The 13054-nt window shown below is 50.0% G+C and overlaps 1 protein-coding gene across 1 annotated transcript; it reads right to left on the bottom strand.

The window, feature by feature from the left end:
- Positions 1-7900: 7900 nt before the first annotated feature.
- LOC123115058 (GDSL esterase/lipase At4g10955) lies at positions 7901-9310 on the bottom strand. Its single transcript, XM_044536344.1, has 2 exons — positions 9237-9310; positions 7901-8966 (listed from the first exon to the last, which is right to left on the bottom strand). The coding sequence occupies exons 1-2, from the start codon at positions 9308-9310 to the stop codon at positions 7901-7903; spliced, it is 1140 nt and encodes a 379-aa protein (XP_044392279.1).
- Positions 9311-13054: the final 3744 nt, after the last annotated feature.

Raw genomic sequence — 13054 nt, 5'->3', positions numbered from 1 at the left:
TACCGAGTGGAGAGCAGACCTCCCACTCGGGGGCTTAGCTGCAGCCCAGTGCTCGCCTAAGTTTTGAAAATCCTACCGAGTGGAGAGCAAACCTCTCACTCGGGGGCTTAGCTGCAGCCCAGTGCTCGCCTAAGTGTATTGGGGAACAAGTCGATTGCAATGAGCGCTTCGCTTTAACCTGCAAAAGACACCTCAAACCAAATGCAAACATATTCAACGTTGAATCCAAGTTCGGATAACACCTAACGGAACCGAAAGTGCTCAGGCGCTAGGCCTGTTAAGGTTTGTCGGTTACAAAACTCACTCGGCATACCGAGGCAAATTTAAAGTATCAAGCTCAGAAGTTTTTTACCCCTCCTGTGGAGGGCTGGAAGGTGCAACAAACTCGTCCAGGTCGATTCCATCTGCAATTCGAGTGGCGGCGGCGATGAAGGTCTCCATGAAGGATCGGAAATCGTGCTTCTTGGTGTTAGCCACCCTAAGGGCCACCAGCTTGTCCTCTCGCGCATCCTTGCAATGAACGCGGACCAGAGACAGAGCAACATCCGCACCACACCTGGCCGAAGACTTCTTCCACTCCTGCACTCGACTTGGGACCTCGTTCAGTCGAGTCATCAGAGACTCGAGGTCGTTCTGGAGTGTCTCTCTTGGCCAGAGTGTTGTGTCGATGCGAGAAGTTGCGACCTTCAGCCTTGCGAGATAGTCGATGACAGCAGCAACACGAGATTCAAGCCGGAGCACATTCATGGCGACTTCATCTTTCACGGGAGAGTTGATGGGGTCCAGGTTTACTTCCAGTCGACCAGTCTCCTCTTCAAAGTTCTGGCAAAATTCTGCAAGCACAACCACCGAGTCAAGACAACAGTCGGAGGTTACAGTTAAAATATTTGTTTGATACAAAAGATTACCTTCAAGCATGAGGAACAACTTCTTGGCGAGTCCACCCAGATAAGCCTCCAGATCGTTCTTCTTTCTCATCAACTCACTGGCCTTGTCATTCAGGGTGGTCTTGTCACTTTTCAGTCGACTGACCTCCTGGTTGGCAGCATCAAGAGCAGCTTTCAGATTGGTGTTTTCTTCTTCAAGCTTGGTCACTGAAGCCAGCTTCTCATCTGCAAGCTTGGTCTTCTCTAAAGCAGTTTTTTGCATCTCAGCCAAGTCAAGGTCTTGCTTCTTCAGGGCATCCCTCACTTTGTCTGCAAAGTTACAGTGAGATTAGATTCGGAAACAAGTGAGAGGCAAAGGCAGTCGTCAAAGGCCTCACCAAGCATACCTTTAGCTTCCTCCTTCGCCTTCGTCAAGTTCTCTTGGGCCAGTTTCAGATCGAGCTCGAGCTGAATGTGTTTGTTCTCCAACTCAGTATAACGAGCCGCAAGGTCACAGGATTTCTACGAAGAACCAATCGACAGATGTCAAAGACAATTCACTTCCGAGTGAGTAAGGAAAAATCATAGCGTTTCTAAGACTACGGCCGAATACAAACATTCGACCATAGTCTCGGGGACTACACCCAGTGGGTGCACTCAGCGTGCCCCCACTAGTTTATCAGTTAGAGTCGACCAGTCGACCAACAAAAAAAACGGGAGATGTTCTTCAGACTATAGTCGACTGCCAGCAGTCGACCACAGTCTCGGGGACTACACCCAGTGGGTGCACTCAGCGTGCCCCCACCGGTCTATGAATCTATTCGACCTAGTCGAGTAAGGAAAAAACTTAAGACATAAAGCCTATGGTCGACTGCCAGCAGTCGACCATAGCCTTGGGGACTACACCCAGTGGGTGCACTCAGCGTGCCCCCACTAATCCGGAATTTCAATCGACACACCCAGTGGGTGTAGGACAAACTCTAAGAATTTCAGAAAGAAGAGTTTTCAGATATCATATCCTAACAGAACAGGCAGTGACCGACTGACCTGAACATTACTCTGAAGAGCCGAACTGGCGTCATAGGCTGCCTGGCTGGCTTCTCGTATTGCCTTCACTTGCTCCATCATGACCCCCGCTTGGCGTATTGCTTCTTTAGCAGCACTAGCTTGGTCTTCTGGAACGGGGTAGGTTGAGAAAAGCGAGGGTTGAGCAGCACTCGACGACGAAGGACGAGCACTCGTCAACGGCACCGCAAAGGTTACGGTAGGCCGAGTGACATTGTCTCCCTCCACGACCAACGTCTCGGGTGCTGGCACGTCCTGAGTCGCCTTGCCAGCAGACGCCTTCTTGCTCCTCCTCTGCCTTGGTGGTTCCTCGTCGTCGTCGTCGGGAAGATCGATAACGACGTTAGATGAAGCTGCAGAAAGATTCAAAATTAGAGACAATAAGTCAATCGACTGAAAACGACATCACAAGAGTCATACCAGGTTTCGAGGTAGCAGCATCCTCCATCTCGTGGTCTTCAGCCCTGGCCGAAGTATCAGAAGTAGCAGCACTGCAGTTCCAGAAGTCAGTCGATTGGCCCATGAGTCGACCAAGAACAAGTTCATGAAACGGGGAAAACTCAAGACTACCATTACCCTGAGATAGTGGGGATCACCATCTTCATCTTCGGCAAGACCTTCGCAGGTTTCGACGGTGCCACTCGAGATTGCTTCAGAGCCTTCTCAGTCGGCGCCGGAGAAGTAGTCCGAGGGCGCTTGGTCGACTATGTAGCAGTTGCGACCCCCTTACCACGCTCAGTCGCGGGATCATGGACAAGCTTCGAGCGTCTTTCCGAGCGGGGAGGTGCAACTTCCTCCTCCTCCTCCTCCTCTTCCTCCTCATCAGAGTCATCACCCTCATCATCGTCGTCAGCATCCAAATCTCACTCCTCCGGGCTTTCGCCCCCACTTCCTTCCTCGTCTTCAGTCGGCGTCTGCGCTCCATTGGGCATCGAGTATAACTCCGTGGTGGCCTGTCAGGAAACAAAGCAAAACAAAGATCACTCGACCAATTCGTAGCGAAGCAGAATGAATAAAGCAAGATTGCAATTGGAAATAAGTGGCCATACCATGTCCGGCGTGTAGGTACAGTCGAGCGGTGGGATCCTCCTAGCCCCTCGAGGGTTGTCCTTATTCCCCGTGATTGCGGCCACCCACCTCTCCAGTGTGGCGTCGTCGACCGCCTCTGGATGGACCCGAGTGGTGTCTTCGGTTCCACAATACAGCCACATCGGATGGCCTCGGTACTGAAGTGGCTGGATGCGCCGCCTAAGGAAGACCTCCAGAAGATCCATACCCGTCACTCCGTCCCTAACGAGTTGGACTACGCGCTCCATCAGCATTTTTACCTGAACTTTCTCCTCAGGAAGCACTTTCAGAGAAGAGGGTTTGTCCACTCGGTCCATGAAAAACGGAGGGAGACCAGTCGACTGCCCCGGCGTCGACTCGTCTTGGCAGTAGAACCAAGTCGACTGCCACCCTCTGACCGACTCAGGAAGGGTCATGGCCGGGAAAGTACTCTTATTCCTCATCTGTATCCCAAGACCACCGCACATCTGGATAACCTTAGTCCTCTCATCGTCCGGACTCGCCTTTTTCACTGTCTGTGAGCGACAGGTGAATATGTGCTTAAAGAGACCCCAGTGTGGTCGACAACCCAGGAAGTTCTCGCACATGGACACAAAGGCAGCAAGATAGGCAATGGAATTGGGGGTGAAATGGTGGAGTTGCGCCCCAAAGAAATTCAGAAACCCTCGGAAGAAAACACTCGGCGACAGAGAAAAACCACGGTCTACATGAGTGGCTAGGAGAACGCACTCACCCTCCTACGCCTGCGGTTGACACTCGGACCCCGGAAGCCTTGCTGACCCATGGGGGATCAGACCCTCGTTGGCCAGGTCATTGAGATCCGTCTCGGTGATGGTCGAGCGGATCCAATCCCCTTGGACCCAACCCTTTGGCAAGCGGGATCTTGACGAAGATCCGCCCCGACTGGACGCTCTCCCCTTCGCTTTCCCCGCTGTCGTCGCCTTCTTTGCGCGCTCCAAGACCGCCGTCTTCTCCTTCACCATTGTCGCTGGCGAAGCGCGCGGGGAGTGGATAAGCAGAGGCGAGAGCAGGCGCAGCGAGCGGAGGTGAAGAGGGTGGAGAGAAGAATGGGAAGGCACTGTTCAAAAAACCCTCGCCCGGCGCTTTATATAAGGACACTTCCGAGTGCCTGATGAGTAGGCCCGGGCGGTCCTGTCACATCCCGAAACAGTCGCGCACGCACGATACGTGGCGAAAAAGACGGCATAGAAATCGAGGCGTCCGCGCCTTATCCCCTCCGAGTACCGCGGTCCGCCCCGTTTCGCGCGCTTCCCAAAATTCTGATCCCACAAAATCCGCTAACGGCAGATCGATCTGTCAGACGATATCTTTCCTGCGATCCGTCGCTCGGAAGTTCACTAAAGTTCAAAAGTTCACTCGACAGAAGACAAGAATGGATCAAGGCGACTGAAGTAAAAGTTGACGCCAACACCGAAAGAAAAATCGCCGATCCAAGATACGACATAATCAAAGCACGGGAAATAGGTCAGAGAAAATCATCAACTCCTTCCTCACTCGAACCTCGATCCATTCGGGGGCTAATGATGATGTTATGTACCTAGGGTAGGGTCATGGACCTATCTAGGATACCATACCCAAGGACATCCTTAGACGAAGCTACCTTTCAGTCGACCAAGAGGACTCCACTCGACCGGCTAGAAGACACTCGACCATGAAGACTCACTCGACCACCAGGAGTTCAGGATCTACTCTGTATCCAAACGGTCTGTAATTAAGTAGTCTTAATGGTCATGATGACACTTTATGTAGGGCGTTACCAGTAATGCCTGGCCTTAATGTACTTTAACCCTCTGCTAGGTGGGTTGGCTGGGGTCCTGGCGCCCTCTATATAAGCCACCCCCCTCCACTGGTAGAAGGGTTCGCACCCCTGTAATTCATATACGCATAAACCAGTCGACCGCCTCCGGGCTCCGAGACGTAGGGCTATTACTTCCTCAGAGAAGGGCCTGAACTCGTTAAACACTCGTGTGTACAACTACTCCATAGCTAGGATCTTGCCTTTCCATACCTACCCCCCATTCTACTGTCAGACTTAGAACCACGACACTGGGGGCTGTACACTATGGAGGTCAAGAAAGGACAAAATATTTCGCAGAGGGAGGAGATGGATGGGCCCGTTTCCTCGCCCGCATGCGTCTTACTCTTATTGGTGGTGAGTTGATCAGCTTCTCCTTCAGAGCAGAAAGACCCAAACTGACTATCATTTATATCAACCTGGTGGAAGATGATGAAGATGACGAAGATGATGAAGATGATGAAGATAATGAGGATCCACTCGATGAAGATGATGAGGAACCACTTCATGAAGTCATCGTAGCTTAAAGAATGAGGCTGAGCGAGGAGGAGGTGTGCAACCTATGGGACATAATTCCGCCACGTGCTGACTTTGTCGGGGTGCCATTCGTGACCCGCCTGACAAGTACCATGGTCGATCGACATTATGGTATGTTATACTTACAAATGCAAATTATCCGATGATATGCTTAGTATAGAGTCCAATATATGGTATGTCGTGTGGAATCTAGTTGATGATATGCTTTAGTGTAAAGTTCGATCACATGCTTATTAGTGTAGAATCTAAGAAACTATTAATAGTGTAGATAATCCATATATACTTATTTGCAAGAGTATGTGTGAGGCTATTTATTAATTGATATGTTTTCCTTATTCAGAAATTGGCAAAGAGCCTATCTGTGAGTTATGGTATGGAGCCTGATGAAGAAGGCTCAGCTGGACTACGCCTTACCGCAAGGGGCTCCGTCACAACATGTACTTACCGTGTGGACACGGACGGTCGCACACACTTAACCTCGGCTGGGTGGAAGAAATTCCTCGATGACAAAAATCTTCGTGTTGGACAGGTCATCCTAATTACTATCAGGAACACCAACCGCCCAGGCTTCAGGATGATGATCGTCTTTGATATCATCTAGAACTACATATGTGTGTGTGGCTATATTATCTAGAACTACATATGATGATTGTCATCGATATCATCTAGAACTACATATGATGATCGCTGTCGATATCATCTAGAACTACATATGATGATCGTCGTCGATATGACCTTGTACTGCTTGAGGATGCATGTTGACTATACATGAAATTATTATCTAGTACTCACTTCGTTCCAAATTACTCGTCGTGGTTTGAGCAAAAACTACGACAGAGTAATTTGGAACGGAGGGAGTACTAGTATCTGGTAGTACCTAGTATCTGGAAATTGCATTTTATTGAAACCGAAACAAAACGGAAGCGGGGAAATGATAAAAGATATAGCAGTAGCGAGGGGGCTAGGAAAGCGCTACAGCTAACTAATAGTAGCGCGTTCGCGAAAAGCGCTGCTGATATAGTCAACAGTAATAGCGCGGGTACAGACTGCGCTACTACTAACAGTTAGCTGTAGCGCCGTAGTAGTAGAGCGACCGCCCACGCTGCTGATAGCCTCAAAACCCGCGGTACTACTAGGGTTTTCCCTAGTAGTGCCACCGCCAGATCCACGGGCAAGCCGCCAGATCCGCGGTGATCAGCCCCAGCGCCGCCTCGACCAACCCCGGAGCAGGGAGGAGGGGAAGGCGTTGCCACCCTGCCCGCGAGGCACGACCACCGCATAGGAGGCCAGATCCGCACAGATCCGACCCCCCAGGGACGGGCAGTAGCCCGCACTAGCGACCTCAGGCCGAGAAGTCGCAGGTCACCGACGCCTGAGATGCGAGAGGCGCGACGCCGCTCCGGTCCAATCAGAGCCGCCCTCCGCCGACGCCGCGCCGCTAGGAGTTCCCCTTCGTGAAGGACGCCTCCCACCGCAGAATGGTTCTCCGAGACGATTCTAGGGCGATCATGTCATCAAGAGGTTTCCTGCAGAGAGGAGATACGTGCATGTATGGAAGGAATCTCACTTGCATTGCAATGTTGTGAATTTTTTTTTTGAGGCCTGCAATGGCGTGAAATTTTCTTTTTTGAGGCTTGCAATGGTGTGACATGTCAGCGATCATTGAGTTCGATGCCTTGGTGGTGGTGAAGATGGCCCATAATGGTGACCATGATAGGTCTATCTATTCCTCTTTAGTGCTTGAGATCAAGTCGCTAATGGCCTCTTGTCAAACTTGTATTATCATGTTAGCCATAGTCAGAATACAGTTAGTAATTCTTCAGTAAATTATGCCCGTATGGAGGGTAGAAATATTGTTTGGCTTAGAGCTGGTCCTCCATCTTTATTAGATGTAGTGGATTCGAATATTTTGTTGATCGGTAATGTATGAATATTTTCGTCTGATCGGGAATGGATCCATTTTTCCTTTCATGATGACCAATATGATGTTCTGGTTTGATATTGAATGCGTGAATATTTTGTTGGATGTAATAGTTTTTTTCAGGATGACTATTATGATTATTTTTGTTTGATTATGAATGTATGAAATTTTTGGGATCAAGAATGGATCCAACTTCTCTATTTTGTTTGATTAGAATTTTTTTTTGTGAACTCAGTTTTGATGCTATATACCAGTAAAAAAGAGGATCACTAGAAATTATCACGAAAAGCAAAAAAAAGGACATTACTGTGATTGAATTATATTTTTTATATCAAAATACAGATGTTGAATCCCATCCAACCTCGTGTTAATTAGCAGGACGAGGCTTAGAAGCTTTAAACCCAAGCTACAAGAACAGATTTACAAATTAAAAAAATTTACATGACAACATAAAATTGGTAAAATGGAAAAACTTTATAACTAAGGAGAAGTTTACAATTCTCTATTTCTAAATCGGTCCCTGGTATTACCAGGTTCCTGTGGTTTAATAACAAGAAAACGATACGACGACGAACTTCATTTATTCGAAAAAATAAGAGATCAACTGACTTCGACAAGGAGCAACAGCTAAGCCGGCACTGCTGGAGACCGTGCGGATGAGGTAGAAGTAGTTTGTGCTTGAGGTACAGGGTAGCTATAATGCTTGGCTTCCAAGCGGAGCTCGCTGTCCGGTTTCCACCACTGCTGGAGACCGTGCGGATCGTGCAGCTCGTGGTCGAGACAGCTTTTCCACAGCGTCGCCGATGGCAGGAGTTGCGGCCGGTCCTTGTTCTTGCCAATAGGGTGCCACCAGAACGCGTCACGGAGAGAGAATGCCGCGAACGTTGTGTCAACACGGGGGGAGCCTTCCATGAACTTCTGCCGCTGCTCGAAGTAGTCGATGAACCCCTGGCAGATGGGGTCCTTCTCGTGCACGTACAGATTCGGCACCCAAGGGGAAAGCTGCTGGAACAAGTTGTTCATGTGCTCCCGATGGGAGTGCAAGACCTTTGCAGCACCCTTCCTTAAGAAGTTACCCACCCGGTGCACGCTCTCCTTCGCCACCGGATCCAGCTTCAGCAAGTTGATCGACGTTATAAATGAGACGTGCGGTGGATTGAAGAGGAAGGTCCGGAGGTTGGGCGGCTTCTCCTGCACCATCATGTACCGTCCCACGACCAGCGCCACAGCCGCTCCGAGGGAGTGTCCGGCGAGCCAGATGCAGCTGTCTTGGCCTTGGCTTGCTTCGTCCTCCTTTCTCATATCAGTCATAAGTTGGTCGACCAACCGGCACGGTTGCTGGACGCGCGTGCGTTTCTCCAGTTTGTTGACCACTATTTTCAAGTCGAGGTAGTAGTCTCGAATACTCCCCGGCTTTGTGCCCCTGAAGGCGACGACATACCGTGGAGGCGGAGCGCACCGGTCGCGGGGCGCGCTGGGGCTGTACTCGAAGATGGCACCGTAGATGGTGTCGAATATAACACCGACGATGGAGTATATCGGCTCTCTGAGTTCTTTCTTTAGGTGGAAGCCAAAGCTTTCCCACCACGCCGGCGCCAGCTTAACCGCCCTGCGCTCCGCTCTGTCGTTCTCGTGGACGTAAGTGCCTTTGACGAGGCAGGCGGCGATGCAGCGGCGGTGCTCCTCGTTGTCCCTGTGATATTGATACATACAGATAAGTCAGCCTACGCATGCAGTGCCTGCATATTTTCTTTTTCCAACCGGGCTTTCCCCTTTCCATTAATAATCACTTAACGGAAATACAAAGGTCTGAAAACAAGAGACTGAAGCTGATACGCAGTGCCTACATATGAGTATATATATGACTGGCGCGGCCACATACACATACATACTCGAGACTCGAGAGGCCGCGCCACGCGCGAGCAACATACATAAATCGGGCTTGCGTATATAGATAACATACCAGTCAATCTTGTTGAGGTCCGTGATATGCTTCGGCCCATGGACGTCGAAGCTGTCGGCGGTGTTTGAACCCATCGGTGCGCTTGATCGACACCACCGGAACTCGATCGATCTGAAGAGTCGCGAGCTTCTTTGTCTTTCGGATATACTACTAGTAGAAAGTACTGAGCTCCAGTGTTTTTGCTTGTGCTTAATTTGCAGCGAGAACTTACTTATATACTACTAGTCCGGTTACAAGTTTACAAGTAGCTGCAGCTGCTAATTAATGATGGTTTCTCAGAATGAGTCCACTCGTTATTTAAGGAAGAAGGTTTAGCTTGACTGAACTCAGTCGCTCACGTGCTCGTGTCGTGCGTGGATAAGCATAGGCCATGCATGGGATGAGAGTGTATGTGCACCTACTCTTCGAATACACGTACTACGACACAGGACGCCCAGTCAAATGCTCGCGTCGATCGATTGGTTCCTTTCTGACGTTGGCATGCAGACATGCACCCCCGTGTCCAGTTTGACGCCAGCCCCCCACACTCTTGGAGAGGTCAACTCCGGCCAGTCACCCAAAAACCCATTCTACCAAAATTTAACTTATTTTCTTTGCGAGAATACGACATTCTCACATGAATGAGTGGAAATAGTTATTGAGACCGGGACGGAATTAACGTCGAAGAGTGTACCTGACTGACTAGAAACCAGAAACCGACTCGTTTGACAAATTCCCAGCCGGGCTACATTGACGAGAGAAAAAACAGGCACAGAAGTTTCTGAGTCACATTGGCATATGTTCATACATGCATGGTATCTTCCTGTCCTTTGGCACATTGTGTGAGAAAAAGAGCAAGACACGACCCTTGCATTCGTCAAAAGTTCTCCATCTCTGTGTTTGTGCTATTTACATATGTTATGTGTAGTTGATCTTGGGTGAAAAAACAACATGTTGTATCAACTAGGTCCAAGATTTCATTTGCTTGCGCTTAGGAGGCGGTCCCTGTAGCACCTCAAAGGTGCTCGCCACCACAAAAACACGCCATCTAGCTAAGCTCGCTCAGGATTTTTATCTCCTTGCAGTGTGGTGATGGCCTTGGCCGGTGTGCTAATGCAGGATTGTTGCCCGAGAGGCAACGCTGACACCGATGCGGTAGGAGAAGCTGCTGGTGCGTTAGACAGTTCCCGGCCGGCGATGACGGTAGTCGAGCTCTCGGCTTGGCGGTCAGTTAACATAAGCATCTTGGCATGGACAACGGGAGTGAAGAGGTAGATCCTTCGTCCATCGCCCGTCCCTTCCCCGTAACGGGGATCGAAAGTGGTGCAACTGGAGCATGATGTAGGGAGGCAAGGCTGTCAACCTATTTCCGGCGCTCTCACGAATGTTTTAGGTGGGCCTTGAACTCTCTTGGCACGGGAATCCGGTAAGGAAGAAGGAGCCACCCAGCAGAGACTTTGTTGGCAGTAATGGTTTCGGCAACACGTATGCAGATTCTCGGGTGAAAATAGTGATCTCACCCCTGCTAGGTCATGCCATTGTCTACGTGCATGGATCGTTTCCTTGTTGAAGATGTTGGCTCAAACCTCGGCTTGTGAGTTAAGAATTCCAAGTTCGACATCCAGTCGGATCGCTTTTTGTTGTTCGATTACATATTTACTAGTGGATTATAGTCGGTGTTCATAGGGTTATTGGTAGGTTAGTGGCGATAATTCTCTCACAATCTCAGAGAGTTCAACGTAGGTCAGTCCTCCTACGAAACATTAACTATATTTTCTTTGTGAGAATCCGACATTCCTGTAGGAATAAGAGGAAATAGCTACTAGTAATGAGACTTTCTCAAAATAATTAGTTAATGGGGGCGAGACAGAATTGACGTTGAAGTCTACGTGACTTAATACCAGAAACCGACTAGCTTGACAAATTCTCAGCCTAGGTATAAGGACGAAAAACCATATTTGCTACTAATTAACATGGATGCACAAAGCCGCTCCAAAGGAACAACATGCGCGCTTATTAAAGTAAAACTCCAAGAAGATATATTATTAGAATGCTCTCGTGCCACTAAAGAATTCGTTTTTGTACTTATTTTTGCGCAGAATTTCTTTTTATATTTCATGCACTAGAATTCTCAAAGGACACACCTAGGGCGTGTTTGGTTGCCCGCATGCAGCCCAACCAGACTCGCGCGGGATGTGCGCGGCCTGTTTGGTTGCCTGGGCTGCATGCGGTTTTTAGCCCGCACGGACCTTAAAGCAGCCCGCAGCCTGGCCCAGCGAAAATTGCCCAATCGGCAGTTTCACGCGAGCCTGGCTGGGCGCGGTCACGCATGCGGGGCAGTTGCACGGCTCAGGCAGCGCGGGAGATGGAGGGGACATCTCATAACTCGCCCCCACTCTCCTGTCACCGCCCAGTTGCACTGTTCCCACCGCTCCCTCTCTCCCTCACTGCCCCTCCCTCTCCTCTCCTCCGATGGCTCCGCCTCACCCACCGCCGTGCCGCCCTCCGACCCCCGTCGACCAGCGCATCGCCAACATCCAGGAGCGCGGGCTGGCCGGGCTCCAGAACTCGGGCCGGGACCTAGTGTCGGCGGTGCGAGCGCCGTCCCCCATCTGCTGTCGGCCACCACCAGCGCCGGCCAATGCGGTGCCGGCCGCTCCTGCTCCGCCGCCGATTCTGGACCTCGTGGTCCCGGGCTCGACGCCGGCGCCGTCCACGGAGCCGCCCCTTCTTGGGACCCCATTGGGCACGGGGGTTTTCTTGACCCCGTCCAAGGGTTTTCTCCTATCGGCGGGCCGTCCTTCTCGACCTCCGGCGTGGCGATGAGCACGGGGCCGATGCCGCAGGTTGTCGCCAGGGCCGGCTCCTCCTCTGCTCCGCCATCTCCCTCCTTTCCGTCGGGGTTTTCACCCCGATCTCGGTTCGCCGCGGCTGCGCGTGCTTCGGTGAGTCAACCCCCCTCAATGCTTACTCGTAGATGTAGATTAGGGGTTTATTTCTTAGGCATGTGCTAGTAGTTAGTGGATTCGATAGGATTAGATAGGATTCTAGCAGATCCGATTGGATGTGATCCCAATCGAATCCAATCGGACTGGTCTGTTCTTGTTTTGTACAGTGTGTGTGCTAGGATAATTTTCTTATGCTACTGCTAGTGTGTCCTATGATCTGTGTTCATGGTAGTAGCTGTGTTCATGCTAGAGTCATGTTCATGTTGACTGATGAATGTTATACCGATGACATGTTCATGTTGACTGATGAATGCTAGAATCATGTTGACTGATGGAATGTTCATGTTCAAGCTAGGATCATGTTCATGTTGTTGTTTCTGTTGCTAACATACATGTTCAAGCTAGAGTTTGTGTTGAATGTTATATGTGCATGTAGTAGGACCATTTTAGGATGCTGCCAAATGTGCGTGGCTGCACATGGGTGCTATTGGCACTTTCTGTTGCTATTTTTAGATGTTTCCATGTTTAAGATAGTGCACTGATGAGTGGCAGTTGCAGCAAAGCAGATGCCACTGATCAGTGGACTTGCCCAACAGCAAGTGCCATTGATAAGTGGCATTTGCCCAACAACAAGTGTCATTGATAAGTGGCATTTGCCACTGATCAGTGGCATTTGCCTAACAGCAAGTGTCATTAATAATTGGCATTAACTAAAAGAGTTTGTGCACTGATCAGTGGCATTTGCTCTTGGGTAAATGTCTTTGACCAGTGCCATTTTGCAAAGAGTTTGTGCACTAATACTTGTCATCTTACCTGACAAGATATTGAAGACTGACTGGGATGTGGCGGGAGGAGGAGCTCAGGTGGTGGCCGGAGTTGAGCGCGCCGAGG

The sequence above is a fragment of the Triticum aestivum genome, chromosome 5B, assembly GCF_018294505.1.
Source record: "Triticum aestivum cultivar Chinese Spring chromosome 5B, IWGSC CS RefSeq v2.1, whole genome shotgun sequence".
Classification (NCBI taxonomy): domain Eukaryota; kingdom Viridiplantae; phylum Streptophyta; class Magnoliopsida; order Poales; family Poaceae; genus Triticum; species Triticum aestivum.
This window is presented reverse-complemented; position numbering and strand designations above follow the sequence as displayed.